The sequence below is a fragment of the Loxodonta africana genome, chromosome 11, assembly GCF_030014295.1.
Source record: "Loxodonta africana isolate mLoxAfr1 chromosome 11, mLoxAfr1.hap2, whole genome shotgun sequence".
Taxonomy (NCBI): Eukaryota; Metazoa; Chordata; class Mammalia; order Proboscidea; family Elephantidae; genus Loxodonta; species Loxodonta africana.
In genome coordinates this window covers 13,782,240-13,809,533 of record NC_087352.1, presented here as the reverse complement: position 1 = coordinate 13,809,533, position 27,294 = coordinate 13,782,240, and the positions used below count along the sequence as shown (strand labels likewise).

The following is a 27,294-nucleotide window of genomic DNA, read 5'->3' as shown; positions in this document are numbered from 1 at the left end:
TGAGGTCTATAGTGAGCAAAGACATGCCCCATCTCTGTGCCTAAGGAGCATCCATTTATAGCAGTGGTTTTCAGCTGGGGGCGATTTTTCCCCCTACAAGACATTTGGCCATGTCTAAAGACTTTTTTTATTATCACAACTGAGGAGGGGGAGTACTCTGGTATCTAATAGGTAGAGGCCAGGGATGCTGCTAAACCACTTACAGGGAACAGGACCATCCACCCCCAACAAAGAATTATCTGGCCCTAAATATAAATAAGGGGGTTCAGCGGTAGAATTCTCACCTTCCATGCAGGAGACCAGGGTTTGATTCCTGGCCATTGCTCCTCATGCGCAGCCACCACCCGTCTGTCATTGGAGCCTTACATGTTGCTAGGATGCTGAACAGGTTTCCGTTTAGTTTCCAGACTAAGACAGGCCTGGAGATCTACTTCCGAAAATCAGCCGATGATTTCCAGCCAATGTTCTGATCTGCAACCCGTCATGAGGGATGGTGCAGGACTGAGGAGTATTTCATTTTGTTGTGCATGGTGTTGCCAGGAATCAGGGGTCGACTTGATGGCAGCAAACAACAACTGTCCCACCTTCTAACATACAATGTAACTCACTTACTTGTTAGGCTTATTGTTTTACTATCTGCCCTGCCTAGGGGCTGGACAAGTTAGGTCCTTCACCTGCGGTTACTGAGGCTTCCTCTGTTCCAGGCACTACCCCAACACTTTACATGTATGTATTCTTAAGCTATACAGCCAGCCTTTAAGGTTGGGACTGTTAGTATCTTTATTGTACAAGAGAGGAAACTGAGGCACAGGGAGGTTAAGAGCAAGTGCTGGGGGTAACAGAGGTATAGCCGCTGGTAGCGCTTATTGAGTGCTCACTCTATGCCAGGCATTTATTATCTATGCGCTTTTGATGCGTTGGTTAATTTAATCCCCAGACAAACCTTCGAGGTAGGTGTTGTTATGCTCTTTCTGGTACAGAGAGGGTCACTCAGCTGGTGAGCAGAGGAGCTGGGATTCGAACCAGTATTTGTAACCACAGCTCTGCATTTCCTCTGGAATGCTGCGATGGGGGCGACAAGGGTGGCCTCGCAGCTCCCTCAGACCTGCTCCTCCTCCACCCTCCACAGGTGAAGCTATGTGACTTCGGCTTTGCGCGCATTATCGGTGAGAAGTCATTCCGGCGCTCAGTGGTGGGCACACCTGCCTACCTGGCTCCGGAGGTGCTGCTCAACCAGGGCTACAACCGCTCTCTGGACATGTGGTCGGTGGGCGTGATCATGTACGTCAGCCTCAGTGGCACATTCCCCTTCAATGAGGATGAGGACATCAACGACCAGATCCAGAATGCCGCCTTCATGTACCCGCCCAGCCCCTGGAGCCACATCTCCAAGGGAGGTTAGCCAGGCTGGGGGCGTGGCTCCACTGCAGGGTGGGGAGAGTGGGGGGGCCAGAAGGAGTGGGTCCTCCAATAGCCAGGTCAGGGGCCTGGTGCCCTGGGGGTGCAGCCTTGTGGGGGGTGGGGCAGCGAGGGCAGTCCTGTAAGTGACGAGCTCTCTGGGCCTGGAACCCTGGGGTCAGGACTTAGGGGTATGTATAAGACCAGGGACCCAGAGACAGGGGCTGAGACTAGGCTGTGTGAGTTGGAAACAAATTGCCCTAGAAGTGCTAAGACAGCTGCCTGGTGCTTTGGGGGCAGGGGGAGACTCAGTCCGCCCAGGGCAGCGCAAGGAGAAGGACTGGACCTGGGAAGGCCAAAGGTCTGGGATGGCCGGGAGAAAGGGCAAACTCTCTCAAGGACTTAGCTGAGGCCTGGAGCCTTTGGGGTTATTTATGACCAGGAAAGGATTAGCCCTACAAAAGCGAATGTGCCAGGGGCAAGGTGGAGGAACAAGGGCTTGGCTATGAGCAGGATGTAGGGGGCAAGACTAGAGTAGAGATCAACCACGGGACTGGGAGGCCCGGAGCCTGGGGCTCGTGGCAGCAAGCAAGGCTGGTTGGTGCTGGAGAGGGCCAAGTGGCAGGGCCAGCGATGGAGAGGGTCCACCTGGGAATGGGGCCAGTGATGGAGAGGGCCCACCTGGGGGCGGGGCTAGTGGTGGAGAGCACCCACCTGGGAGTGGGGCTAGTGATGGAGAGCGCCCATCTGGGGGCGAAGCCAGAAAAGGAGCAGGACTTGAAGCTTAAAAAGCCAAGCCTTGAGGCCAGGGTCACAGCTTGGCACCTGGGAGTTGGTGAGGGGAGGAGTGTGTAACTGCTAAGAGAAGGATACCAGAATTGAGGCAGACACTGGGGTCTCTGCATCCAAGGGCTTTGGTGTCTAAAAGCGTGATCAGGTAGTGGCGCTGGGCCTCGTGAGTTGGACCCATCAAGAGATGGTCCCATCAGGAGGTGGTCCCATCAGGAGATGGTCAGGTGAGGACAGGAGGCACGCCTGGGAAAGTTAAGTCCTGAGGCCTGAAGCCTTGGGCTGGAGCCAGGTGTGGAAGTGGGACATTTAGCGAGTGAGGGCCAGAGGCGGAGGCAAGATTCTGGGGTGCACCAATAAGGTGGAAGGAGAACAAGGGGCAGGTCCTGAGCCAGGGAGCCCTGGAGGACAGATGAGTATGGGCGGAAGATTAAGGAGACAAAAATGTCTTCAATAAGTACCTGTGAAGTGCCTACTGTGTTCCTGGTACTGATTATCCTAGGTTCCGGGAATTCTGTGGTGAATTGGACAGAAAGGATGGTGCGTGGAGAAGCTCCCTTGAGAGGATTGGGAAGAAGGGGAAGAGCCCTAGAGGGGTTTGACCTCATGGAGCAGGCAGAGAGGAGGTTATATGGAGGTTACTCAGTACAGGAAAAGGTCTTGGTGGTGGGCCTAAGCACCAAGAGATGAGAATGAAAATGGACTTGATTCTTGGAGTAATATCTTAGTTACCCAGTGCTGCTGTAACAAAAAATACAAGTGAGTAGCTTTAAAGAACAGAAACTTATTTTCTCACAGTTCAGGAAGTTTGATGTCCTAATTCAGGGCATTGGCTCCAGGGGAAGGTCTTTTGTCTCTTTCAGCTTCTAGTAGCCATTGGCAATTTTTGTGGGTTCCTGGGCTTGTAGATATATCTGCTGGGTGTGTGTGGGCGTGTGTGGGTATGTGTGTGTTCACCTCTGTATGTGTTTATAAGACACCATTCAGAAGAGGTTAGGTTTAGGACCCACCCTACACCAGTATGACAAAAGAAACCCCCATTTCCAAACAGGGTCATATTTACCAGGTAGGGGGATTCCCCGCCAAAAACTGAACCCACTGCCGTTGAGTCGATTCCGACTCATAGCGACCCTATAGGACAGAGTAGAACTGCCCCATACGATTCCAAGGAGCACCTGGTGGATTTGAACTGCTGACCTTTTGGTTAGCAGCCTTAGCTCTTAACCACTATGCTACCAGAGTTTCCGGTAGAGGGATTAGGACTGACTTATTTCTTTTTGGGGGATACAATTCAATCCATAGCATGTAATATTAGGGGTCCCCAGGATTGCCTTTCTAAGGCCCACTCTGTAGCCCCTCAGTAGAAGTATGTGGAATGTGCCTGAATGGGTGGACAATTGTGAGGGAGTCTGTGGGTGTTGACCAGACCAGTGGATACTCAGATGGAGTCACTCAGTGAAGCTTTGTCCTTCAAATTTGTGGTCAAGGAGTCTCAGGCAGTGCTGGTTTGTCCTGAATGTCTGTCTTAGTCATCTAGTGCTGCTATAACAGAAATACTACAAGTGGATGCCTTTAACAAAGAGAAATTTATTCTCTCGCAGCTTAGTAGGTTATAAGTCCAAATTCAGGGTGTCAGCTCCAGGGGAAGGCTTTCTCTCTTTGTCGGCTCTGGAGGAAGGTCCTTGACCTCAATCTTCCCATGGTCGAGGAGCTTTTCAGGCGCAGGGATCCCAGGTCCAAAGGATGCGCTCTGCTCCCGACACTGCTTTCTTGGTGGTATGAGGTCCCCAACTCTCTGCTTGCTTGCCTTTCCTTTTATCTCTTGAGAGATAAAAGGTGGCGCAGGCCACATTCCAGGGAAACTCCCTTTCCATTGGATGGGGAGGTGACCTGAGTTAAGGGCGGTGTTACAATCTCACCTTAATCCTCTTAAAATAAAATTACAACCACAAAATGGAGGACAACCACACAATACTGGGAATCATGGCCTAACCAAGTTGATACACACATTTTTGGGGGGACATAATTCAATCCATGACACTCACTAATTCTTTTCACAGGAAAAAAAAAAGGTCTCTTGGTCTCTGGCCTTTCTGCAGGGAACCAGTGCCTGATTGGCATCTAAGATCATTGTTTTTATTCTCATTTTATTTTTGTGGACATGGCAAATGACCATCGGATTTCCACTGACCAGGGTGATTTAAAAGTATCCATTTTAAATAAATTTATATTTAACCTTAAAGGTAAATTGAAAAAAACATAAACTGATTTAAAACAAAAGCTCAATAATTTGGGCCAAGGTTAACTGTATACTTCAAATTTTTAAATACGCAAAAGAGTCTGCAGCGAAAATTCTCTCTCCTAAGGGCAAATGGCTCTTATGAGTATCCTGTCTCTTGAGAGAGGTTTTACGTGTATGCAAGCGAATAAATAAAAATAAAAACTCATTGCCTTGAGTTGATTGCAACTCATGGCAACCCAATGTGTTAGAGTGGAACTGTTTCATAAGATTTCCTTGGCTGTAATCTTTATGGAAGGAGATCACTAGGTCTTTCTTTCCTAGCACCCCAGGTGGGTTTGAACTGCAAGCCTTTCAATTAGCAGTTGAGCACAAACCGTTTGTGGCACCAGGGACTCCTTGCAAGCAAGTATGTGAACATATTTTATTTCCTTTGTTACTCAGAAGGCAGCAAAATGTGCATACTCTTCTCCAATTTGCTTTTGTCCACTTAACAGAATATCTTGGATAAATGAGTTAGTTTACATAAGAATATTAGGAATCCCTTGGTGGTGCAAATGGTTAAGTGCTTGGCTACTAGCTGTAAAAGGTTGGCTGTTCAAATCCACCCAGAGGCACCTTGGAAGACAGGCCCAGTGATCAGCCTTGGAGCACAGTTCTACTTTGCACACATGGGGTCAGATGGCAACTAACACCAACAAAGACAGAGAAGAATATTAAGTATAGTACAGGTAGTTGTCTGTGTATGACAAAAATTGTGGCAATAACCTGTCTTAGTTACCTAGTGCTACTATAACAGAAATACCACAAGTGGGTGGCTTTAACAAACAGAAATTTTATTTTCTCACAGTTTAGGAGGCTAGAAGTCCAAAATCAGGATGCGGGCTCTGGGGCAAGACTTTTCTCTTTCCCTGTGGGCTCTGGAGGAAGGTCTTTATCTCTTTCGAGCTTCTGCCCCTGGGTGATCTTCATGTGGCTTGACAACCTCTCTTCTCTCATCTCTTCTTTTGTATCTCAAAAGAGACTTGGGATGCACCCTGTACTAATCCTGTCTTATTAACATAACAAAGACAACCCATTCCTAAATGAGTTTAGGCATAGAGGTTAGGATTTACAACACATATTTTGGGGTGACACAGTTCAACCCATAACAATAACATAGGTACCGTAACTGAGGCAGAGAATTGGTGAAGAGGTGTAAAACTGAGGTGTGAGCCTGAGGGTAAGAAATAAGTTTTTGATTGGATGAGGAAGTGGGTAATTGAGTGACTGGCGTGGATGAGGCTTCCGAGCCTCTGGGCCAGTACAGAAGGCCTAGATGGCCGGCAGGTAGGCTGGGTGGCCTGCTGGACGAGGGACATCCCCTCACCCTTCAGGAATTGAGCTTGTATCTCTCCTTCATGCCTCAGCCATCGACCTCATCAACAACCTGCTGCAGGTGAAGATGCGCAAGCGTTACAGTGTGGACAAATCTCTCAGCCACTCCTGGTTACAGGTGACGCACGGGACAGGGCTGAGAGCAAAGGGAGTGGGGCTGCCCATTGGCTGGGTTGGAGAAAGGGGTGGGACTGTGTCTCTTATTGGTCGAGCAGGCGGAGTCTCCTGTTGGCTGGACTGTAGAAGGGGTGGAGCTAATTATTGGCTGGGTCTGTTGGGAAGGGTGTGGCTTCGTTTTAGTAGGTGCCGGGCCTCGCCCTGGCAGGTAAAATGATGTAGGGCGTAGACTGCTGCCCCACGCTAAGCCCTGTTCTCCCGGACGTAGGAGTACCAGACGTGGCTGGATCTCCGAGAGTTGGAGGGCAAGATGGGCGAGCGGTACATCACGCACGAGAGTGACGACGCCCGCTGGGAGCAGTTCATTACCGAGCACCCGCTGCCCGGGCCTGGGCTGCCCTTCGATGCGGAGCTCGGTGGGGCCCTCCCGCTGCAGGAGCACGAGATGCAGGGCCTGGCCGAACGGGTCAGCGTCCTCTGAAGCCCTGTGCTCCTGCCCTCAGGAACCTGCCTTCCATCCCGATCCCCCATGATGAACTGTTCTAGGAGAAGAGGCTTCCTACCCTAACTGGAGGGGACACTCCCTGGGGAAGTAGGAGTAGGTCATGGGGAGGGGGTTCACGGGGTCATATCCAAAGGCTTCTCCCTGTCTCCGTAACAATTAAAACGGACTCATCTTTGACCCAGTGGCTTTGGCCTATGCCCACACCACATGCTTGAATCATTGTTCTGTTCGTTCACCGATATGGTGCTCACCTGGAAGGAGGACTACCTGAAAAGGAGGGATGGAGGGAGATGAAAAGTGGGGGGAGGGGACTGAAGGGAGAGGAGTTTTGGAAGGAGGATTAACTGGGGGAGGAAACAGGGAGGGAACCCCGATTCAGGGATAAAGAGTTATGAAGGAGAATTGCCTGGAGGCAGAGGTATGGAGGACTGCCAGAAGGGAACACTGTTGTTAGGTGCCTTGGAAAGGGAGGAGGGAAGGAGGGGAAGGAGGATTTGGGGAAAACGAATCTCATGGTTCGTTAAGATTAATTTTTTTTTTTAATTTGGTGGTGTTACTCATTATAACTATTTATAATAACAATGCAGTTAGCACAAGACAGGTCCCTGGGTGATGCGAACAGATTGCACAGGTCTACTGAACAAAAGGTTGATGGTTCAAACCCACCCAGCGGCACCACAGAAAAAAAGGCCTGATGATCTGCTTCTGCAAAGGTTACAGCCAAAATAACCTTAGGGAATTCACTTCTACTCTGTAACACATGGGTTTACCATGAGTTGGGATTGCCTTGACAGCAATAGGTTTCTTTGGCCCATGGTAGAAACTTAATATATAATATTTAGTATTTTCTTTTGAATTGGTGTGATGACTACACAGTGAATGTGCTCATTCACTTGTTCATCCATTTGTCACTCTGGGCTGGGTGATGCTGAGGACACAGGTGACCAAGATGGTTCCAGTCCTGCTCTCACGGGTCTCACCATTCAGTGACTCAGTCCAGTCCCTCCAGAAATGGCAAAACTTAACTAAAGGCAACTTAGAACTTCAATGGCCCCTTTGAGGAACTTGGGACCTCACTAAACTTGTTCTCCTTCAGGGAACTCTCAGAACTCCAGGGTCCAAGATCTAATTTAAGCAACAGTCAGCTTTCTTCACTTACTGTAAGGAAGTTGAAAAACAAAACACCCCTTACCTCTGCCAAACCCTGCAATCATTTAAGGTCTGTTTGCACTAGAATACTTCTTCTTCTCCTTCCCCACCCCCTTCCTGATCTCTTTAAACCTCACAGTCCTTTCTTTCATCCCCTCCACCACCCTCCTTTTCACTTCTGCCTCCTCCACTTAGCTACCTCTCACCACCTTTGACCCTTGCCCTCCAGCTCCCCAGTTACCCATTGTTATGGATGGAGTTGCTTCCCCCCAAATAACACAAAAAAAAGCAAACCCACTTCCATCAAGTGTAGCGACCCTATAGGAAAGAGTAGAACTGCCCCCTACAATTTCCAAGGAGCACCAGGCAGATTCGAACTGCCGACCTTTTGGTTCGCAGCCATAGCACTTCATCACTACACTACCAGGGCTCCTCCCCTCCCTCCGCCAAATATGTGTTGTAAATTCTAACCTCTATGCCTGTGGTTATAATCCCACTTGGGAATGGGTTGTCTTATGTTAATGAGGCAGGATTAGTGTAGGATGTGTTTATAGAGTTAATCTCTTATATAAAAGGAGCGGATTAAGCAAACAGAGATGGGGGAACACTGATGCCAAGCCACATGGAGATGTCCAAGGAACCAGGGAACAGAACCTGAAGAGACAAGGTCCTTCCCCCAGAGCTGAGAGAGAAGGCCTTCCCCTAAAGCTGGCACCCTGACTTTGGACTTCTAGCCTCCTAAACTGTGATAAAAAGCAAAGATATCACTTTGAGGACTAAGATGTGCCTGGGCCAAGCGATGGTATTTTCAGTTGCCTCATATGCATGTGAAACCTGGACAATAAATAAGAAAAACCAAAGAAGAATTGATGCCTTCAAATTATGGTGTTAGGGAAGAATAGTGAGTATACCATTGACTGCCAGGAGAACCACCCAATCTGTCTTAGAAGAAGTTCAGTCAGAATGCTCCTTAGAAGCAAGAATGTGGAGACTTCATCCCACATACTTTGGACATGTTATCAGGAGGGACCAGTCCCTGGAGAAGGACATATTTGGTAAAGTAGGTGGTCAGTGAAAAAAACAAAGATCCTTGACAAGGTGGATTGACACAGTGGCTGCAACAATGGATTCAAACATAGCAATGATTGTAAGGATTGCGCAGGACTGGGCAGTGTTTTGATGGCACATAACAACAACAACAACAGAAAAACTGTGAGAAAATAAATTGTTGAAGTCATCCACTTGTATTTCTGTTATAGCAGCACTAGATAACTAAGACACTCATTGTCACCTGGACCCTTGGCCCTCTGCCTCCCACAGCCAAGGGTGAATGATCTGAGTGTGCACCCAAACCAGTTCTCTTTAAGCCCCAGTCACACTCAGACTTATACACCATCGTGAAAAACTTCCCTGAGGCCTGCAGAAACAGAAGAATTTAGCAACCGATTCAGGCTAATATTGGACTTCCTGGTTTATCTCAAGTTGTCCATCTGTGGTTGGTTCTGGAGGCAGCTCTTTTATTTGAGAAAGATAAATGGGCTTCAGATCCCTAGGTAGAGCAAATAGTTTGTGTTCAAATAGTAACCTAAAGGTTGGTTGTTCAAACCTACCCAGCAGTACTGCAGAAGAAAGGCCTGGAGATCTGCTTTCATTAGGTTCCCCCAAAAATCTCATTGCTGTTGAGTCAATTCCAACTCATAGCAACCCTAAAGGGCAGGGTAGAACTCCTCCATGGGGTTTCCGAGGAGGAACTGATAGACTCGAACAGCTGACCTTTTGGTTAGCAGCCGAGATCTTAACCACTGTGCCACAAGGGCCCCTCCATTATATTACAACCAAGAAAAGCTATGGAGCAGTTCTGCTCTGTAGCACAAGGGGCTGCCTTGAGTCAGAATTGACTAGATGACGCCAAGTTTGGTTTTCTGTTGTTTTTTTTTTTTTTTTTTTAATTTTAATGGGCTTCAGTAAATGAGGCTCTCCAACAGTGCTAGAACACCTCTGAAGCATATGTCAGAGCGAATACTATGAGGGAATGTCCCTTGGACTCCATCCAGAACACCTTTCTCTCTAGAACTGATTGGTCTAGGATTCGGCTGTGTGGATAACAGAGGAACAAATCGGTTTCCCATCACAGACCCAGGATAGAACTGTATGGAGGTGTGGCTAGCGCTTAGCTTAACCATCCAGGAGATTTCCAAGCAGAGTATGTCCTCACTGACTTTCAACAGCCCATAGGGTTTAAGCCTCTTCCTGAAGCCAAGGCAGCCCAAACATCTGACTCACATCCCCCACCTGAGCCTGCGCAAGCCTGTATCTCACAGTTACGGAGGTCAGAAGTCTGAAATGGGTCTTATGGGGCTGAAATCAAGGTGTAGACAGGGCTGAGTTCATTCTGGAGGCTCTAGAGGAGAATCAATTTCTAGAAGCGTCCTGCTCATGGCCCCTTCCTCCATCTCCAAAACTCATCACTACAACCTCTGCTTCTCTTGTCACATCTTCTCTCTGACCTTCCTGCCTTTCTTTTATAAGGACCCTTGTGATTACATAACCAGTTGCCTTCAGGTTGACTCTGACTCATAGGAGTCCCTGGGTGGTGCGAGTGGTTAACATACCCACAAGCGACCGAATGGTTGGAGTTTCGAGTCCACCCAGAGACGCCTCGAAAGAAAGGCCTGGCAATCCACTTCTGAAAAATCAGCCTTTGAAAACCCTATGGAATACAGTTCTACTCTGACATGTACAGAGTCACCATGAGTCAGAGTTGACTTGATGGCAACTGGTATTACGGTATATTCAAACTTGGATAATTCTCTTATCTTCCCTCCTTCACTCCTGGTGACCAGAACCCTGAATCAGTACCAGGCTCAACATGGCTGAGCTGGTCTTGCACAAACAGCAGGGATGAAAAACCAATCCTGACATCATCCCAGACATTGACTACTTCAAAAATCTTGTCCAGAGTTCTCCAGACCTCTACCAATCCCCCCATAGTTTCTCAATTGTTGGACAATCAGAGTTGTTCAAGGACAGATTAGGTAGGTTTGTCTAGAACTAGACAAGGGACTGAATAAAATTTGTCTCTACAAAAGTCTGAATTTGTTTTTCTTTTTGGCACTCACTACATTACTTTGGGGGGGCCCTGGCGGCACAGTGGTTAAATGGTACAGCTACTAACCAAAAGATCAGCAGTTCGAATCCATCAGCTGCTCCTTGGGGACCCTATGGGGCAGCTCAACTCTGTCCTATAGGATCGCAATGAGTCAGAATCAACTCAGTGGCAACAGGTTTTTTTTTTTTTTTAGATTACTTTTTGCGTATTTATCGAATCCTGTAGCTCTTTATATGTGATGTGGGAGGCACTACTCCATGCACTTGTCACGTATGTCATTTAAGTCTCATAATAACATTATGTATTATGACCCCCACTATACAGATGAGGAAACTGAGGTACAGAGAGACCAAGCCACTTTCCCAAGGTCATAGTGACAGAGCTGGGATTCACCCTCAGGCCGTGTGACTCCCAAGTCCTTGCTCTTAATCACTCCAAATATCTCTCCAGCTTATGACCAGAAAGTCGCCTTGTGCAGGAGGCGTCATTCTCACATGATCTTCCAGGTCCCTGGCTCTTAGGAAGTCAAGGTCTGTCTGAGAAATGGGTACGAATATGGGAACTAGGTCTGAAGATTACAGGGAGGCACACTCGGCGTAGTGACACAGGCTGGCCACCTGAGGGGGCACTAGCCCGCTGACGGAGCCCGGGAAGGGAGGAGGGAACCTTGGAAAAGGCTCTCAAACTGAGACTCTTAGGACCACAGAACGCTGGGAACAGAGCATCTTAGAAGGCTGAGAACAAAGCCTCTCAGAACATAGAACAAAGGCCCCTGGAATCGTAGAACAGTGAGCACAAAGCACCACAGCACCTGGGGGACAAAGGACACTTAAATTCTATTCTGGACGAATCATGGAAGCTTCCACCCGAGGTCTTATAATTCCAGAATGGGGGATACAATCAATCTTTACACTCTTAGAAGCAAGATGGGCTGTCTAATTTGTAAAGCCCAAGGCCCCTTGTTAAAAAAAAAAAAAAAAATCTAGACAGCTACAGCAGAGCATTAAACCAAGCGTAGAACTCGTCTAAGCGCAGGGCACAGGCCGCACGATAGTGAAGCTTAGAAGCATAATTTTTACAGGAGGATGTCAGTCTTAACCTTGGCCTCTTTTTTTTTCCTTTCAATTTCTATTATCATGACAAATACAACAACTTTTCCAATTTCAACATTTTAAAAAATTTCATTGTTTTAGGTGAAAGTTTACAGTGCAAATTAGTTTTTCATTCAAAAATTATACACAAAATGTTTTGTGACATAGGTTGCAATCCCCACGATGTGCCAGCACTCACCCCTTTCTCTTTCCTCCCAGGGTTCTCCCTGTCCATTCTTCCAGCCCCTCCCTGCCTTCGCCTCTTTGCTTTTGGACAGGGGTTGCCCATTTGGTGCCCTATACTTGATTAAACTAAAAAGCACTTTACTCAAGTGTGTTATTGTCTTATAGGTCTGTCTAATCTTTTGGCTAAAAGGTGGACCAGCCTCTTCTTTTACAGCTGAGTTATACTAAATAAGGAACGCTTCACGAGGAGATGAAATCAGGGCTCAAACCCCTAACCATTTCCGCCCTCTGCTCAGCCTCAGAAGTAGAGGGTCGAGGAGGAGGGAGGTGCAACAGCCAAACTGTCACGTGGACCCATTCTTTATTTATAGATCACCCCCTCCCCCTCCCACTGGACAGTCCAATGGTAGCCCGAGCTCGCCCGCAAGGGGGCGTAACCAACCGTGGGGCCGGGGAGGTACCGACCAATGGTAGTGGAGCAAGGGCGGATATATTTTATTGAGATGCATGGAGGGTGTGGCCTGAGCCCAAAGGTAGGCGCGCGGGGGGCGTGGCGAGGCCACCAGTAAGAGGAGCAAGTAGGCAGCTGCGAGCATGCGTCGTGTTGGGGGGCGTGGCCGGACGGCCGAGCAAGGGCGGGGACAGGCCAATAGGCGGCGGTTGCTCTGTCGCCAGGGGCGTGGTCATGCAGATAAGGCGCCGGTGGGCGGCCCAATGGGCGGGCGTCTATGCAGATGAGACGGTGACAGCCGGGCCAGCGGGCGGGCGGCAGGCGGGCTGCTGGGGCGGGGAGGTGGGACCGGGAGAGGGGTGGCCGCGGGGCCCGGCCAGGCTGGGGCGGGGGGCCGCAGCCATGATCGGGGCCTTCTCGTTCCCGGTGAGCCCCGAGCGGGGCCGGCTGCGGGGCTGGCTGGAGGGCAGCCTGGCTGGCCTCTGCGAGTTGCACTGGCTCCGGGAGAGGCAGGAGTACCGCGTGCAGCAGGCGCTGCGGCTGGCCCAGCCCGGAATGGGGGGCGCAGAGGCCGAGGACGAGGAGGACGCCGAGGAGGACGAAGATGCGGCGGCGGCGCGCCGGGCCGCGGCGGCCCTGGAAGAGCAGCTGGTGAGGGGCCGCCTGTCCGTCCGTCCCCGCCCCTCCCCCAGTCTGTCTGTCTTGGTTGGACGCTTAGACACCGGTCCCGATCGCGACGGGGGGGAGGGGAGAGGAAGGGGGTGAGGACAGGGAGTCCGGGCGGCCGGCGGGATCTGACCCTCTCCTCCAAACCCGGACAGAAGGTGGTGGTGGAGATTGCATTCCCCCACTGGGGCCATCCTCTACCTCTTCACCAAAGAAAAATCCTTCTGGGCGCCAAGTATGTGTCAAGCTGGGCGCCGAATACTTTGCGTGCGTGGTCCCCTTGGAGCTTGGGAGATAGGAGGTGATCGTCCCCATTTTACGGAAAAAGAAACTGAGGTTCAGAGAGGGCAAGCTACTCACCCAAGGTCACACAGCCCACACAGCCGTGATCCAAACATACTCCCATCCCAGCCCGGCTACCAGGGCTCCATCTTCCCTAAATCCTGGTGTGCTTGGAGATCTCTGGAGGGGGCAGGATGGGGGAGGGGGCCTTAGGGCCTCTTGGGGGAGGGATCACTGCTGAGAGGAAGCTCATGGTCCCTGACGACCCCATGGGGATCTTGTCCCTTGGGTGACATTTCCCTTCCTTTCCTACCTGGTCCCAGCCCTCCTTGATCCCAGAGAGGGCGGGTTGAGGCGCCACGGGAGTCTGACTTCTGGACCTCGTTGGCGCTCTAATGGTGGAAAATGAGACAGAGGTCTCCGGATTGATTTAAGGAGGCACCATCCCTCTCCCCCTCTCGATATCATTCCTTCATTCTCCTGACCTCTTCCTGGATTCTCTTATTCTCTCCCTATCCCCACATCACTGTGACTTTGTGTCTGCCTCTCTTTCTTTCTTTACGCTCTGTCCCTCTGTCTCTGTCTCCCTGTGTCTCTCTATCTCTGCTTCCCTGGCTTTCCTTTCCTGCATTGCTGCACCTCTTTCTCTTCCAGCCCCACGTCTCGGTCTCTATCTGTCTCTGCCCCTCCCCCAGCTGCACCCCCCCTCAAGCCTGCCAGGCCCCAGACCCTGGCTCCACTTGCTGATCCCATCCCCAAGCCTGTGTGTGGCCAGAGCTTCCCGTTTGGGGAAATCTGAGCCGAGGTTTGGGGGAAGGGGGCTCTCCCTGCGGCTGACCTCGGCCGCCCCCTCCCCAGATGGGGAGTGGGGAGGTGGGGCCGAAGCCCGACTCTGGGGCTGCAAGCCCAGCCCCTCCCCCGCCGGGAGGGGGACCCTACACATTCTTCTTGGGAAACAGAAACAGCTGTGGGAGGCCCCACCCCCTCCTAAAGTTGGAGACGGTTGTGGGGGCCTTCACCAGCTCCCCCCACCCAAGTTGGCTGGGCTTGGGAAGGTGCCTCCCACCCTGAGGAGGAGAGGGAGAGGGTATGGGCGACAGTGTCCTTCTTCCCTCAGTACCTCAGTCTCCCCCCCTTTTTCCCCTTGGTCCCCTCTCCCCCGTCCCTCCATCTCCCCATCTCTCTGCCCCTCGGTCTTCTCATCTCTCTACCCCTCGTTCTCCCCATCTCTCTGCCCCTCCGACTCCCCCCACCACTCGGTTCCCTGGCTGACTTGAGCTGGTAGTGGGGCGGCCTCTCCCCGTCACAGTCTCCAGGCAAAGCTCGGTCCTGGCATCAGGGAGGAGGCGGTGGCGGGCGGGAGGGTGGAGGGAGACAGCCGCACTGAAGAAGAAGCAGAGAAGCGCTAAATATAAACTCCTCTGATGTTGGGGGTTTCTAAGTCCTTCTGGGGAGGGAGTAGGAGCCTCCTCTGATCCCTGAGCCCTTGTCTTATGAAGCTGACCCCCCCCCATACACTCTCTTTGCAGCAAGAAAAACTCAAGTCAGATTTGATTACTTTTTAATAGGAATAGTGGGGATGCCAGGTAAAGACTAGGGGTATCTGGGAGAAGAGAGGCAAAAACCCTCAATTGAGGGGGAGAGGTTCCTAGGTCCTGTGATCTCCCCAGAAGGAAAGCCTGTGTGTGGTCAGAGCTTCCTGTTGGAAGTTCCAGCAGGAAGGACTTAAGTTAGATTTGCAGGACTTCCTAACGGAGATGAAGGGCACTGGATCCTGATTGGGACATGCGAGCTGAGAGAAGCAAAGGTCTGGGAAGGTTTGGGCTCAGGGGTCTCCAGGGGCCCTGACCACACCCTTTTTACACCTGCCTGAGCAGAGTGGCCTGAGGCCATGTATAGAAGGGCTTGCAAAAATAAGATGGGGGGCATGTGAGCAGGCAGGGGGCCAAATTCAGACTACTAAGGACCTTCTGGTCCTTCGCGCTGAAATTTCACCAGTTTGCCTCTAGAAGGAATAAAGTCAGACTTTCTTTTGGGGCTGGGGGTAATGGGTGACTGAGGTGGCTGGGAAGGAAGGGGTCCCAGCTAGGGGAAGAGGAGGCCTCTCCTGTCTGCCCTCTAATTCCTGCTCTTCTCTGCAGTAAAAAAAAAAAAAAAACAGTAGAAGAACTGAAATTAGACCTGCAGACTTTACCAAAATAAATAATTTTCTACATTTATATATTTTTTAATTTTTATTGTGCTTTAAGTGAAAGTTTACAAATCAAGTCAGTCTCTCATACAAAAATTTATATACACCTTACTATATACTCCTAATTGCTCTCCCCCTAATAAGACAGCCCGCTCCCTTCCTCTACTCTCTCTTTTCGTGTCCATTCCGTCAGCTTCTAACCCCCTCTTCCCTCTCATCTCTCCTCCAGATAGGAGATGCCTACATAGTCTCATGTGTCTACTTGGTCCAAGAAGCTCATTCTTCACCAGCATCTTTTTCTATCCCATTGTCCAGTCCAATCCCTGTCTGAAGACTTGGCTTTGGGAATGGTTCCTGTCCTGGGCTAATGGAAGGTCTGGGGGCCATGACCACTGCGGTCCTTCTAGTCTCAGTCAGACCATTAAGTCTGGTCTTATGAGAATTTGGGGTCTGCATCCCACTGCTCTCCTGCTCCCTCAGGGGTTCTCTGTTGTGTTCCCTGTCAGGGCAGTCATCGGTTGTAGCCAGGCACCATCTAGTTCTTCTGGTCTCAGGATGATGTAGTCTCTGGTTCATGTGGCCCTTTCCGTCTCTTGGGCTCATAATTGCCTTGTGTCCTTGGTGTTCTTCATTCTCCTTTGATCCAGGTGGGTTGAGACCAATTGATTCGTCTTGGATGGCTGCTTGCTAGCATTTAAGACCCCAGACACCACTCTTCAAAGTGGGATGCAGAATGTTTTCTTAATAGATTTTATTATGCCAATTGACTTAGATGTCCCCTGAAACCATGGTCCCCAGACCCCTGCCCCTGCTACGCTGGCCTTCGAAGCATTTAGTTTATTCAGGAAACTTCTTTGCTTTTGGTTTAGTCCAGTTGTGCTGACCTCCCCTGTATTGTGTGCTGTCTTTCTCTTCACCTAAAGTAGTTCTTATCTACTGTCTAATTAGTGAATGCCCCTCTCCCCCCCACCTCCCTCCCCCCTCTCGTAACCACAAAAGAATGTTTTCTTCTCAGTTTAAACTATTTCTCAAGTTCTTATAATAGTGGTCTTATGCAATATTTGTCCTTTTGCAACTAATTTCACTCAGCATAATGCCTTCCAGGTTCCTCCGTGTTATGAAATGTTTCACAGATTCCTCGCTGTTCTTTATCGATGCATAGTATTCCACTGTGTGAATATACCATAATTTATTTATCCATTCATCCGTTGATGGGCACCTTGGTTGCTTCCACCTTTTTGCTATTCTACATTTATAAGTAAAAACACCATTTATATTTTCCTTGTAAGAAAGGTATAGCTTTCATGTAATAAGAAAAGTTACCACTTAATAAGTGTTTTAAAGGAACTGTTTTTTAAAATTCATTAAGTCTGCACAATAACTCCATAAGGGAGAGAATTGTATAATGCCCATGTTACGGATGAGAAAACTGAGGCCCAGAGAGGTGAAGTAACCTGCCCAAGGTCACAAAACTCGGACTTGGCAGAGCTGGGATTGGACCCTAGCTGGTTAAAACACTTGGCTGCTAGCTGAATGGTTGGCGGTTTGAACCCACCCAGTGGCTCTGCAGGAGAAAAGACTTGGCAATCTGCTTCTGTAAAGACTACAACCTAGGAAACACTGGGGGGCAGTTCTGCTGGGTCACATGGGGTCACTTTGAGTTCAAATTGACTTGACAGCACACAACAACAATTTGGCTCCAAGTCATGCCTCCTTAAACACTTCACTTCCCCTTTTCCTCCCTTGATCTCCTAAATCCACCCCCTCAATTGAGAGGAACACCGTTTGTCACCTTACTGTGAGTCCTTCCAGACTTCTTCCTGCGCCTTGACTCACAAAAACAGTTTACATACCAAGACATGTAGAGCTTTGCTTTTTTTTTTTTTTTTTTACAAATTCCAGTTTCTTGGGTAAGGTCCCAGAATCTATGCCAGTGGTTCTCAGAGTGTGGCCCCTGGACCAGCTGCATCAGATCACGCGGGAACTTGTTCAAAATGCAGATTCTGAAAGAATCGGTCTGCAGCAGCAAGGGCTTAAGGGAGACTAGCAAAAGGCCTTTCTACTGAGGTTACTGTTAACCCCCAGACCCCAATCAGAAACCGGAAGTCAGTCGCAGCAGTCTGGGTTTTAACAAGCCCCCAGGTGATTCTCACAGTCATATTATATATTTTGTACTTTTCCTTTGCCACTCAGCATGGATCTTGGTGATGATTCCATACTGAAATTGATTCCATTTTAACAGCTGCATAGTATTCCATTGTAGACATTAATTCTTTCATCAAATACTTACCAAGCACTTCCTTTCTGCCAGGGATTGTTCTGGGCACTTGGGACACAGCAGTGAACAAAACAGACAAAAATCCCTGCTGTCCGGGAGCTGATGGTCAAGTGAGAAATCGGTACATAATTTTAAGCCAGGAAGTCATTACTGCCACGTAGAAAACACAGGGGAGCTATGTTAGACAGGGTGCTCAGAGAAGGAGGTGCCTGGGTGGCTCATATGATTTGCACTCAACTACTAACCTAAAGGTTGGCAGTTTGAACCCATCCAGTGATGCCATGGAAGAAAGGCCTGGCAATCTGGTTCCATGAAGATTTGTTGTTGTTAGGTGCTATAGAATCGATTTTGACTCATAGTGACCCCATATGACAGAGTAGAAGGGCCTCATAGGGTTTTCTTGGCTATAATCTTCATGGAAACAGATCGTTAGGTCTTTCTCCTGCAGAGCTGCTGCCAGGGAAACCCTATGGAGCAGTTCCACTCTATAACACATGCGGTCACCATGAATCGGAATCGACTCCACAGCAACAGGTTTTGGTTTTGGTTTGGTCAGAAAAGGGACTATGTAAGCAGAGGCCTGAATGAAGCAAGGGAGACAGCCAGTAGGTATGTGGGAGAAACCTGTCCTACAGGGAGAACCGCCAGTGCAAAGGCCCTGGGGTAGGAGCATACACAGCATGTTCAAGGCACAGCAAGGAGGCCGGTGTGGCTACAGCGGAGTGACCAAGTGAATGATCAGTGGCAGGACATGACACAGGGTATATGGGCAGCCCATGATCTTTTTAGGCACCGCCTGATGCTGCACAGAGCCCTGGTGGTGCAGTGGCTAACCAAAAAAAGGTCGTTCAAACCCACCAGCCACTCCGTGGGAGAAAGATGTGGTTGTGTGCTTTTGTAAAGGTTTACAGTCTTGGAAACCCTATGGGGACAGTTCTACTCTGTCCTATAGGGTCCCTATGAGTTGGAATTGACTGGACCGCAATGGGTTTGGTTTTGGGGTTTTGATGCTGCACAGTTAGGCTGCTTTCCTGGGTTCTGCTTTGCTCTAAGATGACTCCACTGTGAGCATCTTTTCACACCAGGGCAGGAGCCCAAAGTGGAATGCTTTGTTGACCTTCCTTGCATAAACAGGCCCAGACGGGGGCTTCTGTTCTGGGCGGGGTGGGGGTGGGTCTGGAGAGCCCCGGGAGAGCTGGGGAGGGGCAGCTGGGGCGGCGCTTGGGGGAAGCCAGCTTGTCTTTCTGCCCTAAATAGGAAAGGCTGGGCGCCTGCCCTCCAAGCCCCTCCTCCCTCCCTCCCTCCCTCCCGCTGCCCAGACAAGCCGCTTTTGTCTGCGGGTCAACCGTCTGCCGGAGGCTGTGGCCACCTCTGGCCTCTTCCAGACCCATAGGAAACTCTTCCTGGCTCTGGGCCTCAGTTTTCCAAAAAGGGGTTAAGTTCTAGTGTCTTGGAAGCCCCACGTTGTTTCAGCTCCCACCCTCAGTAACTGCTACTCCTCTCAAAGAGTTTTCACCTCCATTTATTCGCACCTGATAAAAAATGGTCTTTTCCAGCAACAAGAAGAATCTAGGATAGACTTGAGGGCATTTTTCATTGGGATGAGTGAGGCACTGTGGGCAGACATTGGGGGCTTCTGAGTTGGAACGGAGCAAGGGCTGGAGGAAAATACGGTCTCTGGGGTAAAGAGACCTATTGAGGCTTGGCACGAACGCTCCTTGCAGCAATACCACTAAGGCTAGACCCACATAAGGACTTCCCAGTAGGGAGAGGGAGTTCTGAGGGAAGGACCAAAAAAGTGTATGAGTTGTGGTCAACCCTGTTTTAACTACAAGAGGGAAAGAGTCAGTCTGTAGCAAGAAGGACTTAAGGGAGACTAGCAAAAGGACTTTCTAAAGGTGCTACAGTTAATCTTTCCCAATGGCAATGGGGGGAGACGGGAGGATCTGAGAAGGCAGAGTTAAGGATTGGGAGAAGGCACACCCATGGCTAAGGGATCTGCTGAAGGCTGGGTACAGCGTTTTCGCAGTGAACAGCCCTTACAGCAAGAAGATCTGAAGTTAGATTCAAAGAGGGAAATTCTAATAGGGGCTAAAGGACTGTAAGCATAGATGAGGGAAACAGCTGATATGGATGTCCCAAGGAATGAGGCTTCATCATACCTAAGAGGGACTGAGCTGGGACTGCAGCATGAAGAACTGGAGCTAGACAGCCAGAAGGACTTTCTAAGCAGGCTGAAAGGACAGATATTGAGGGGTGTCCCGGGACTCAGTTACTGCTTTTGCCCTTTTGAAATCAAAAGTGAGATTCTGCCATGAGCCCATGGAATGAGCGACTAGTGGACAGAGGATTGGGGCTCTTCTGACCATCCTGCTCTCCCCATGCCCCCAGGAAGCCCTGCCTGGGCTCATCTGGGACCTGGGCCAGCAGCTGGGAGACCTGAGCCTGGAGTCTGGGGGCCTGGAGCAGGAGAGTGGCCGCAGTTCAGGTGAGCACAGGTGGAGGGGAGGGCCTTCCTGGGACACCCTAATCTTTCCCACTGTACCCCATCTCTCAGGCTTCCCATGTCTCTGCCCCTTGATCTCCCCTCTCCCCACCCTTGGTCTCCCCTCTCTCTGCCCCCTTGTTCTCCCTGTCTCCCCATCCAGGCCCCCTGATTTTCTCTCCCCTTCTTCCTGGAATCCAGGCTTCTATGAAGACCCCAGTTCCACAGGAGCTGCAGACTCACCACCCTCGACCTTCTGTGGGGACAGCGGCTTCTCTGGATCAGGCTCCTATGGACGTCTAGGTCCCTCTGAACCCCGGGGCATCTATGCCAGCGAGCGGCCTAAGTCCCTAGGTAAGATGAGCTGGGTTGCTGCCCTGAGGGCCAGGGAATGGATACTAAAAACAGTTTTTGTTTTTTTTTAATTGCACTTTAGATGAAGGTTTACAGAACAAACTAGCTTCTCATTAAACAGTTAGTACACATATTGTTTTATGACATTGGTTAACAGCCCCAACACATGTCAATGCTCTCCCTTCTGGACCTTGGGTTCCCTATTACCAGCTTTCCTGTCCCCTCCCCTCCTGCCTTCCAGTCCTTGCACCTGGGCTGTTGTGCCCCTTTAGTCTTGTTTTGTTTTACGGACCTGTAAAAGCAGAGTTTTGAGCACAATCTTCTGAGTCAGACTGATTTGGATTCAAATTCCGCTGTGATATTTCTTGTGTGATTTTGCAGGCCTCCATTTCTTCATCTGTTAAAATGGGATCATAACAATGGCTACCTGGTAGGGATATTTTGAGCATTCAGCGACCCTCTGCCCTAAGAAACTGGACTTGGCATATGGTGACTGCTCAGTAAATAAAAACTACTAACCTAAAGGTTGGTGGTTCAAACCCACCTAGCGGCACTGTGGAAGAAAAGCCTGGTGATCTTCTACTCCAACACATAGGGTTGCCAGATTAGGAATCAACTCCCCAGGGAAAGGTTTGGTTTGGCTTACTATGCCTAGTAAACCCTGTGGGGCAGTTCTACCGTGTCATATAGGGTCTCTGAGTCAGAATCGACTCCACGGTACACAACAAAAAGCACTCTCCTAGGGGTAGGAGATACAGCTGAACAAATCACTGCCGTTATACAACTGACATTCTAGTGGGAGAGACAGTTACCATACAAAAAGTAAAATACACAGGACATTAGACATGGACATGTAGTGGGAAAAGAAAGGGGCTAGAGAGTGTCCGTTTGTGTTGGGGAGTTGCAATTTTAGAAAATACGGCCAGAGGAGTCCTCACTGAGACGGTGACATACGAGTGGCGACCTGAAGTAAGAGAGGGAGCCAGACAAACAGATATCTTGGGGGAAGACTGTTCCAGGCAGCGTGAACAGCAAGTGCAAAGGCCCTGAGGCCCGATGGCAACTGATGTGTATATTCAGGAGGCCAGCTTGGCTGGAATCCTACAAACAGAGGAGGCTGTAGGAGATGGGGGTGGGTGAGACAGCTCATGCAGGGGCTTGTAAACCACTGTAAAGATTTTGTTAGGAACCTGATATGGGGAAAAGGATGAAAGCAGGGTTTTTAAGGAGTGCGGAGAGACGGGGAGGAAGCCTGCCCTCCCAGGCTCAGTAAGAAAGGGCTTTGAGAACCCTCCACTCCCTTCCTTTCTTGCCTCCCTCTCCTAGGAGACGCCAGTCCCAGCGCTCGGGAGGCAGTGGGCCCTCGGGCCGCCGTGCCGCGGTCCTTCTCGGCGCCCTATCCGACGGCCGCGGGCTCTTCGGGCACAGAGGCTTGCTCGTCCGCGGAGCGGCGGCCGCGCGCGGGGCCTTTCCTAACTCCCAGCCCCCTACACGCTGTAGCGCTGCGCAGCCCACGCCCGTGCGCCCGCCTTCCAGTCAACTCGCCAGACGCGGGGGGCGCGGGGCGGCCCCTGGACGGCTACATCTCGGCGCTCCTGCGCAGGCGCCGCCGCCGGGGGGCGGGCCAGCCCCGGACCAGCCCCGGGGGCGCGGACGGCGGCCCGCGGCGCCAAAACAGCGTGCGCCAGCTGCCGCCGGACGCGTCCTCGTCCCCCGGCGGCGCGCGGCCCGCGCCTGAGCCAGGAGTGGAGCGCGCAGGGGGCCGTCCCGCCAGCCCCGCCGTCCTGAGCCGCGCCTGGGCCTCGCAGTGGGAGTCGGAGGCGGTGCCTGAGCCCCCCGCGCTTCCCGTAGCACCCACGCCCCCTGACAGCCCGGCCGAGGGCCGCCTGGTGAAGGCGCAGTACATCCCGGGCGCGCAGGCCGTCACCCGTGGTCTCCCTGGCCGCGCGCCGCGCCGCAAACCGCCGCCACTGACCCGTGGCCGCAGCGTAGAGCAGTCCCCGCCCCGGGAACGTCCCCGGGCCGCAGGGCGCCGCGGACGCATGACCGAGGCCTCAGGTCGCCGGGGCTCGCCCAGGGCGCGCAAGACCGCGCGCTCCCAGTCCGAGACCAGCCTGCTGGGTCGCGCTGCCGCGATCCCTCCCGGCCCTCCCAAGTACCCTACGGCTGAACGTGAAGAGCCGCGACCGCCCCGGCCCCGCCGCGGCCCAGCGCCCACGCTCGCAGCCCAGGCAGCAGGGGCCTGCCGCCGCTGGCGCTCCACCGCTGAGATAGACGCTGCCGATGGGCGTCGAGGGCGTCCCCGAGCTCCCGCGGTCCGTGGCCCAGGTCCTGGCCCATCCCCGTCAGCTCCTCAGCGCCGTCTGCTCTACGGCTGTGCAGGCAGCGACTCGGAGTGCTCAGCTGGACGCCTGGGGCCCCTCGGACGCCGGGGACCCACGGGCGGCGGCGGTGGCTATGGGGAGAGCGAATCCAGCGCCAGCGAGGGGGAGTCACCTGCTTTCAGCTCCGCATCCAGCGACTCAGAAGGCAGCGGTGGCCTTGTGTGGCCGCAGCAGCTGGTGGCGGCCACTGCGGCCTCTGGGCCAGGGGGTGGTGCAGGTGGAGGAGCTCCTGCAGGCCCTGCCAAGGTCTTTGTGAAGATCAAGGCTTCCCACGCCCTCAAGAAAAAGATTCTGCGTTTCCGTTCGGGTTCTCTCAAGGTCATGACTACAGTGTGAGTTTAGAGGTTCGATTGGGCTCCCTCTCCATGGCCTCTGCACCTCCACACTCCCACTCACTAACCCTTCCACACCTCCCTTCCAAAGACCACAGTTTTTTCTGCTTCCAAAGACCACCTTCCCTCCCTTCACAGCCATAGTGGTTAAAAGGTTCTCCCACCACCACCGGGAGGATTGGAGGAGGAGCCTTGTTTGACCTAGTTCAACTTCTGGCCTGGAGCTCTTGGGCAAGAAAGTTCCCCGTCTCTGGGCCTCAGTTTCCTCATCTGTACAATGGCTGCCCGTGTATGCAGAAGGAATAATTCATTTTGAATTTCCCTGTTTTAGTTTAGACTCTTAATCTGTTTCTTCCCCTTCCTTCATTTCTCTTGTTGAATCCCCCCCATTCCTCCTTTCTGAGCTTCCTTTCTATGGCCCTCTCTCATTCACAAAGTGACCCCTCCGTGTCCCTTGGCATCCTGGTCAGAGACTCTGTCTGTCCCAGGTGGTGCCTGCAGAGTGCCCTGGGAAGGGAAGGAGCGCTGACTTGGGGGTATTTAGTGTCAAGTAGGAGTTGACAACACCTGGAAAGACTCTTTCACCTCTATCCCTGGACAATTATGGGAGATTGGGAGGTGGAAAAGAGGAAGAAGGATGGCATCTATCTTGTTCCCCCCACCCCTTGAGACAGGGAGTTGAGGGGGGGAGCTCAGGATGACCCTCAGCTGTTCCAATCCAGTATTTTTTTTCTTCCTTTTTAAAAATACTGTATTTATTATGACGATGGTGACCCCCCGGTGCACAGGGGGGCCAGATTATGTGTGCTTCTCTAGCCCCTTTGTAAATAAATGCACAGTGTAACATCTGTGGTGGACTCGTGTTCTCTGGCAAAATGGGAGACATGCCTTTCCTTTGGACTGATTTATTAAGAAACCCTGGTATCATAGTGGTTAAGAGCTATGGCTGCTAACCAAAAGGTCAGCAGTTCGAATCCACCAGGCTCTCCTTGGAAACCGTATGGGGCAGTTCTGCTCTGTCCTGTAGGGTGCCTATGAGTTGGAATTGACTTGACCGCAACAGGTTAACATTTATTAACTAACGCTTAACACACAGAGTAACTACTGTGTTCTTTAGAAATGGTAGTGCCAGAGCCAGCTGACAGATCCCAGGGTAGATCTCAACAGCATCTTCCTACCATACACTGTTCTACTTCAGTGAATTGCCTTTGATTGAGTTAAATTTTGGTCATAAATAACGGTTTCAGTAGAGGTGAGGGGGCAACCCCCAAATCCCCTCACTCAACCCCAGTGCTTTTCCAAGAAGTCATCATAACCAATTTGATGTGCATCCTTGCATTTTTTTCTTTGTGTTTGCATACATCGGTGAATCTAAATAACTATGTAAATATGTATAACTATATATGTAATATAACTATATGTGTATAGTTATATACATGTATAGATACATATATAAACAAAAAACCCATTGCCGTAGAGTCGGTTCTGGCTCATAGTGACCCTATAGGACAGAGAAGAACGGCCCCCGTAGGGTTACCAAAGAGGCTGGTGGATTTGAACTGACAGCCTTTTGATTAGCAGCCGAGCTCTTAACCACTGCGTCACCAGGGCTCCATATATTTACATAGATTGGACTATACACCATTGTTTATCATTCCTATTTGGGGGGAGAAATCTGTGCCTGGAGGTTTATTTCTGGGAAAGTTTTTAATTAAGGATTGAATTTCTTTTTGATGGTTATAGCACTATTTAGCTTTTCTGTTTTTTTTTTTTTGAACATTTTACTGTGTTTTAGGTGAAAGTTTACACAGCAAGTTAGTTTTGCATTCAACAATTCATACACAAATTGTTTTGTGACATTGGTTGCTATTCCCTGCAATGTGTCCGCACTGTCTCCGTTTCCATCCTGCCTTCCGCATTTCTATCCCTCCAGTTTCCCTGCCCCTCATTACCTTCTCATCTTTGTTTTTGGGCGACTGTTGCCTGTTTGGCCTCGTATAGTTGATTTTTCTAAGGAGCACGTTTGTCACGAGTGTTATTTAATTTTATCAGCCAATCTATTATTTGGTTGAAAGGTGATCTCCGGGAGTAGCTTCAGTTCCAGATTAAAAGGATATTTTAGGGCAGTAGTCTCAGGGCTTCCTCTAGTCTCTACCAGTCCAGTGAATCTGATCTTTTTCAATGAATTTGAGTTTCATTCTACATTTTTATCCCATTCTCACCGGGACCTTCTATTGTGTTCCTTGTCAGCAGTCATTAGTGGTAGCCGGGCACCATCTAGTTCTTCTGGTCTCAGGCAAAAGGAAGCTGTGCCATTAGTCTGTAGACTAATTGTTCCCTTGAGTCCTTGATTTCCTTCACAGGAGGAGACAATAGTTGTATCTTAGATGGCCACTCACAAGTCTTTAAGACCCCAGGTGCTACTCACCTAACTAGGCTGTAGACCATTATCTTTATGAACAATGGAGCTAGATGTCCCCAGAGACTATGGTCCTGAGTCTTCAGACCCAGTAACTCAGTCCCATGAGGTGTTTGTATATGTCTCGGAAGTTTCTGTAACTGTGCCTTTTATGTGCTCTATTAAAAAAAAAAAAATTTTTTTAATTATATACATGAATATATATGCAACCCATACAAATATGTATATACAAATGCCCACAACTGTACCTATGTATGCACACACATGTAGTCCCATATGCCCTCCCACATCTATATAGCATACATGTCTACCTATGTAACCATCCATATTTTTGCTTATCACTGTTGTTGCAAGATTGTATGTTTTAGCATTAACCGTAGTTGTCGTTTATTCTTGCATACCTCTCAGTGTCTTCGTTTACCATGGTCACATTGTGCTGACTTTCCCCATATTGTGTATCACCTTTCCCTTCACTAGATTTGGAGCCCTGGTGGCCCAGTGGTTAAGCGCTTGACAGCTAACCAAGAAGGTTGGCGGTACGAATCCATCAGCTGCTCCTTGGAAACGTGTGGGGCAGTTCTGCTCTGTCCTATGGGGTCACTATGAGTTGGACTTGACAGCAATGGGTTTGGTTTTTTTGTTTGTTTGTTTCACCAGAATTAACACACGTCTATTATCTAATCCCACCCACCATTATCTAATAAGTGATTCTCCCTCCCTCTCCCTCCCATCCCTGGTAACCATCAAAGAATGTTGCATCCTGTGTGTAAACCTATTCTTGACTTTTTATAAAAATGAAATCAAATAATATATGTCCTTTTGGTGATTGACTTATTTCACTCAGCATAATGTCCTCCAGATTCATCCATGTTATGTTTCACAGACTCATCATTATTCTTTATCATTGGGTAGTATTCCGTTGTGTGTATGTATCCTATTTTGTTTATCTATTCATGTGTTGATGGACACTTAGGTTGTTTCCATCTTTTTGCTATTGTGAATAATGCTGCCATGAACATGGGTGTGAGTATGTCTGTTTGTGTCACTGCTCTCTTATATCTAGGATATAGTGGGGTTTCTGGATCATATGGTAAAGTAAACGGTCAGGGAAAAAGAGGAAGACCCTCAACAAGATGGATTGACACAGTAGCTGCAACCATGGGCTCAAGGATAACAACAATTGTGAGGATGGCGCAGGACCGAGCAGTTCTGTTGTACAAAGGATCATTCTGTTGTACAGAGGGTCACTATGAGCACAGAGGGTCGCTGTGAGTCAGAACTGACTCAGTGACACCTAGCAACAACAATATGATATTTCTCTTTCTAGCTTTTTGAAGGAGCGCCGTTCCATTTTCCATAGTGGTTGTACCATTTTACAATCTCACCAGCAATGTATAAGAGTACCAATCTCTCCACAACCTTGCCAGCATTTGTTCTTTTCTGTTTTCTTTTTTTTAATCGGTGCCATTTTTGCAGGAGTGAGATGGTATTT

At 50.1% G+C, this 27,294-nt stretch overlaps 2 protein-coding genes across 6 annotated transcripts in view; both read left to right on the top strand.

Annotated features, from left to right (window-relative positions):
* The window catches only part of PRKD2 (protein kinase D2), a 33,700-nt gene extending 27,098 nt beyond the window's left edge, over positions 1 to 6,602 (top strand). For all 5 annotated transcript variants that reach the window (XM_064293864.1, XM_064293863.1, XM_064293865.1 and 2 more), the window contains 3 exons: positions 1,130 to 1,397; positions 5,836 to 5,921; positions 6,189 to 6,602. In XM_064293864.1, the coding sequence (XP_064149934.1) occupies positions 1,130 to 1,397; positions 5,836 to 5,921; positions 6,189 to 6,401 (567 nt within the window). In that variant the 3' untranslated portion in view covers positions 6,402 to 6,602. The remainder of the gene's footprint in view (positions 1 to 1,129; positions 1,398 to 5,835; positions 5,922 to 6,188) is intronic.
* Positions 6,603 to 12,813: 6,211 nt separating this feature from the next.
* On the top strand, positions 12,814 to 24,231 carry DACT3 (dishevelled binding antagonist of beta catenin 3). The gene is made up of 4 exons (XM_064293862.1): positions 12,814 to 13,062; positions 20,220 to 20,316; positions 20,515 to 20,667; positions 21,994 to 24,231. Exons 1-4 carry the CDS (start codon positions 12,814 to 12,816, stop codon positions 23,385 to 23,387), a joined length of 1,893 nt encoding a protein of 630 aa, XP_064149932.1. The 3' UTR covers positions 23,388 to 24,231.
* The last annotated feature ends 3,063 nt before the right edge of the window (positions 24,232 to 27,294 follow it).

Coding starts and splice junctions, on each gene's coding strand:
- DACT3 (XM_064293862.1), top strand. CDS start 12,814: ATGATCGGGGCCTTCTCGTTCCCGGTGAGCCCCGAGCGGGGCCGGCTG. Junction 13,063..20,219: donor CGGCCCTGGAAGAGCAGCTG/GTGAGGGGCCGC, acceptor CCATGCCCCCAG/GAAGCCCTGCCTGGGCTCAT. Junction 20,317..20,514: donor GGAGAGTGGCCGCAGTTCAG/GTGAGCACAGGT, acceptor CCTGGAATCCAG/GCTTCTATGAAGACCCCAGT.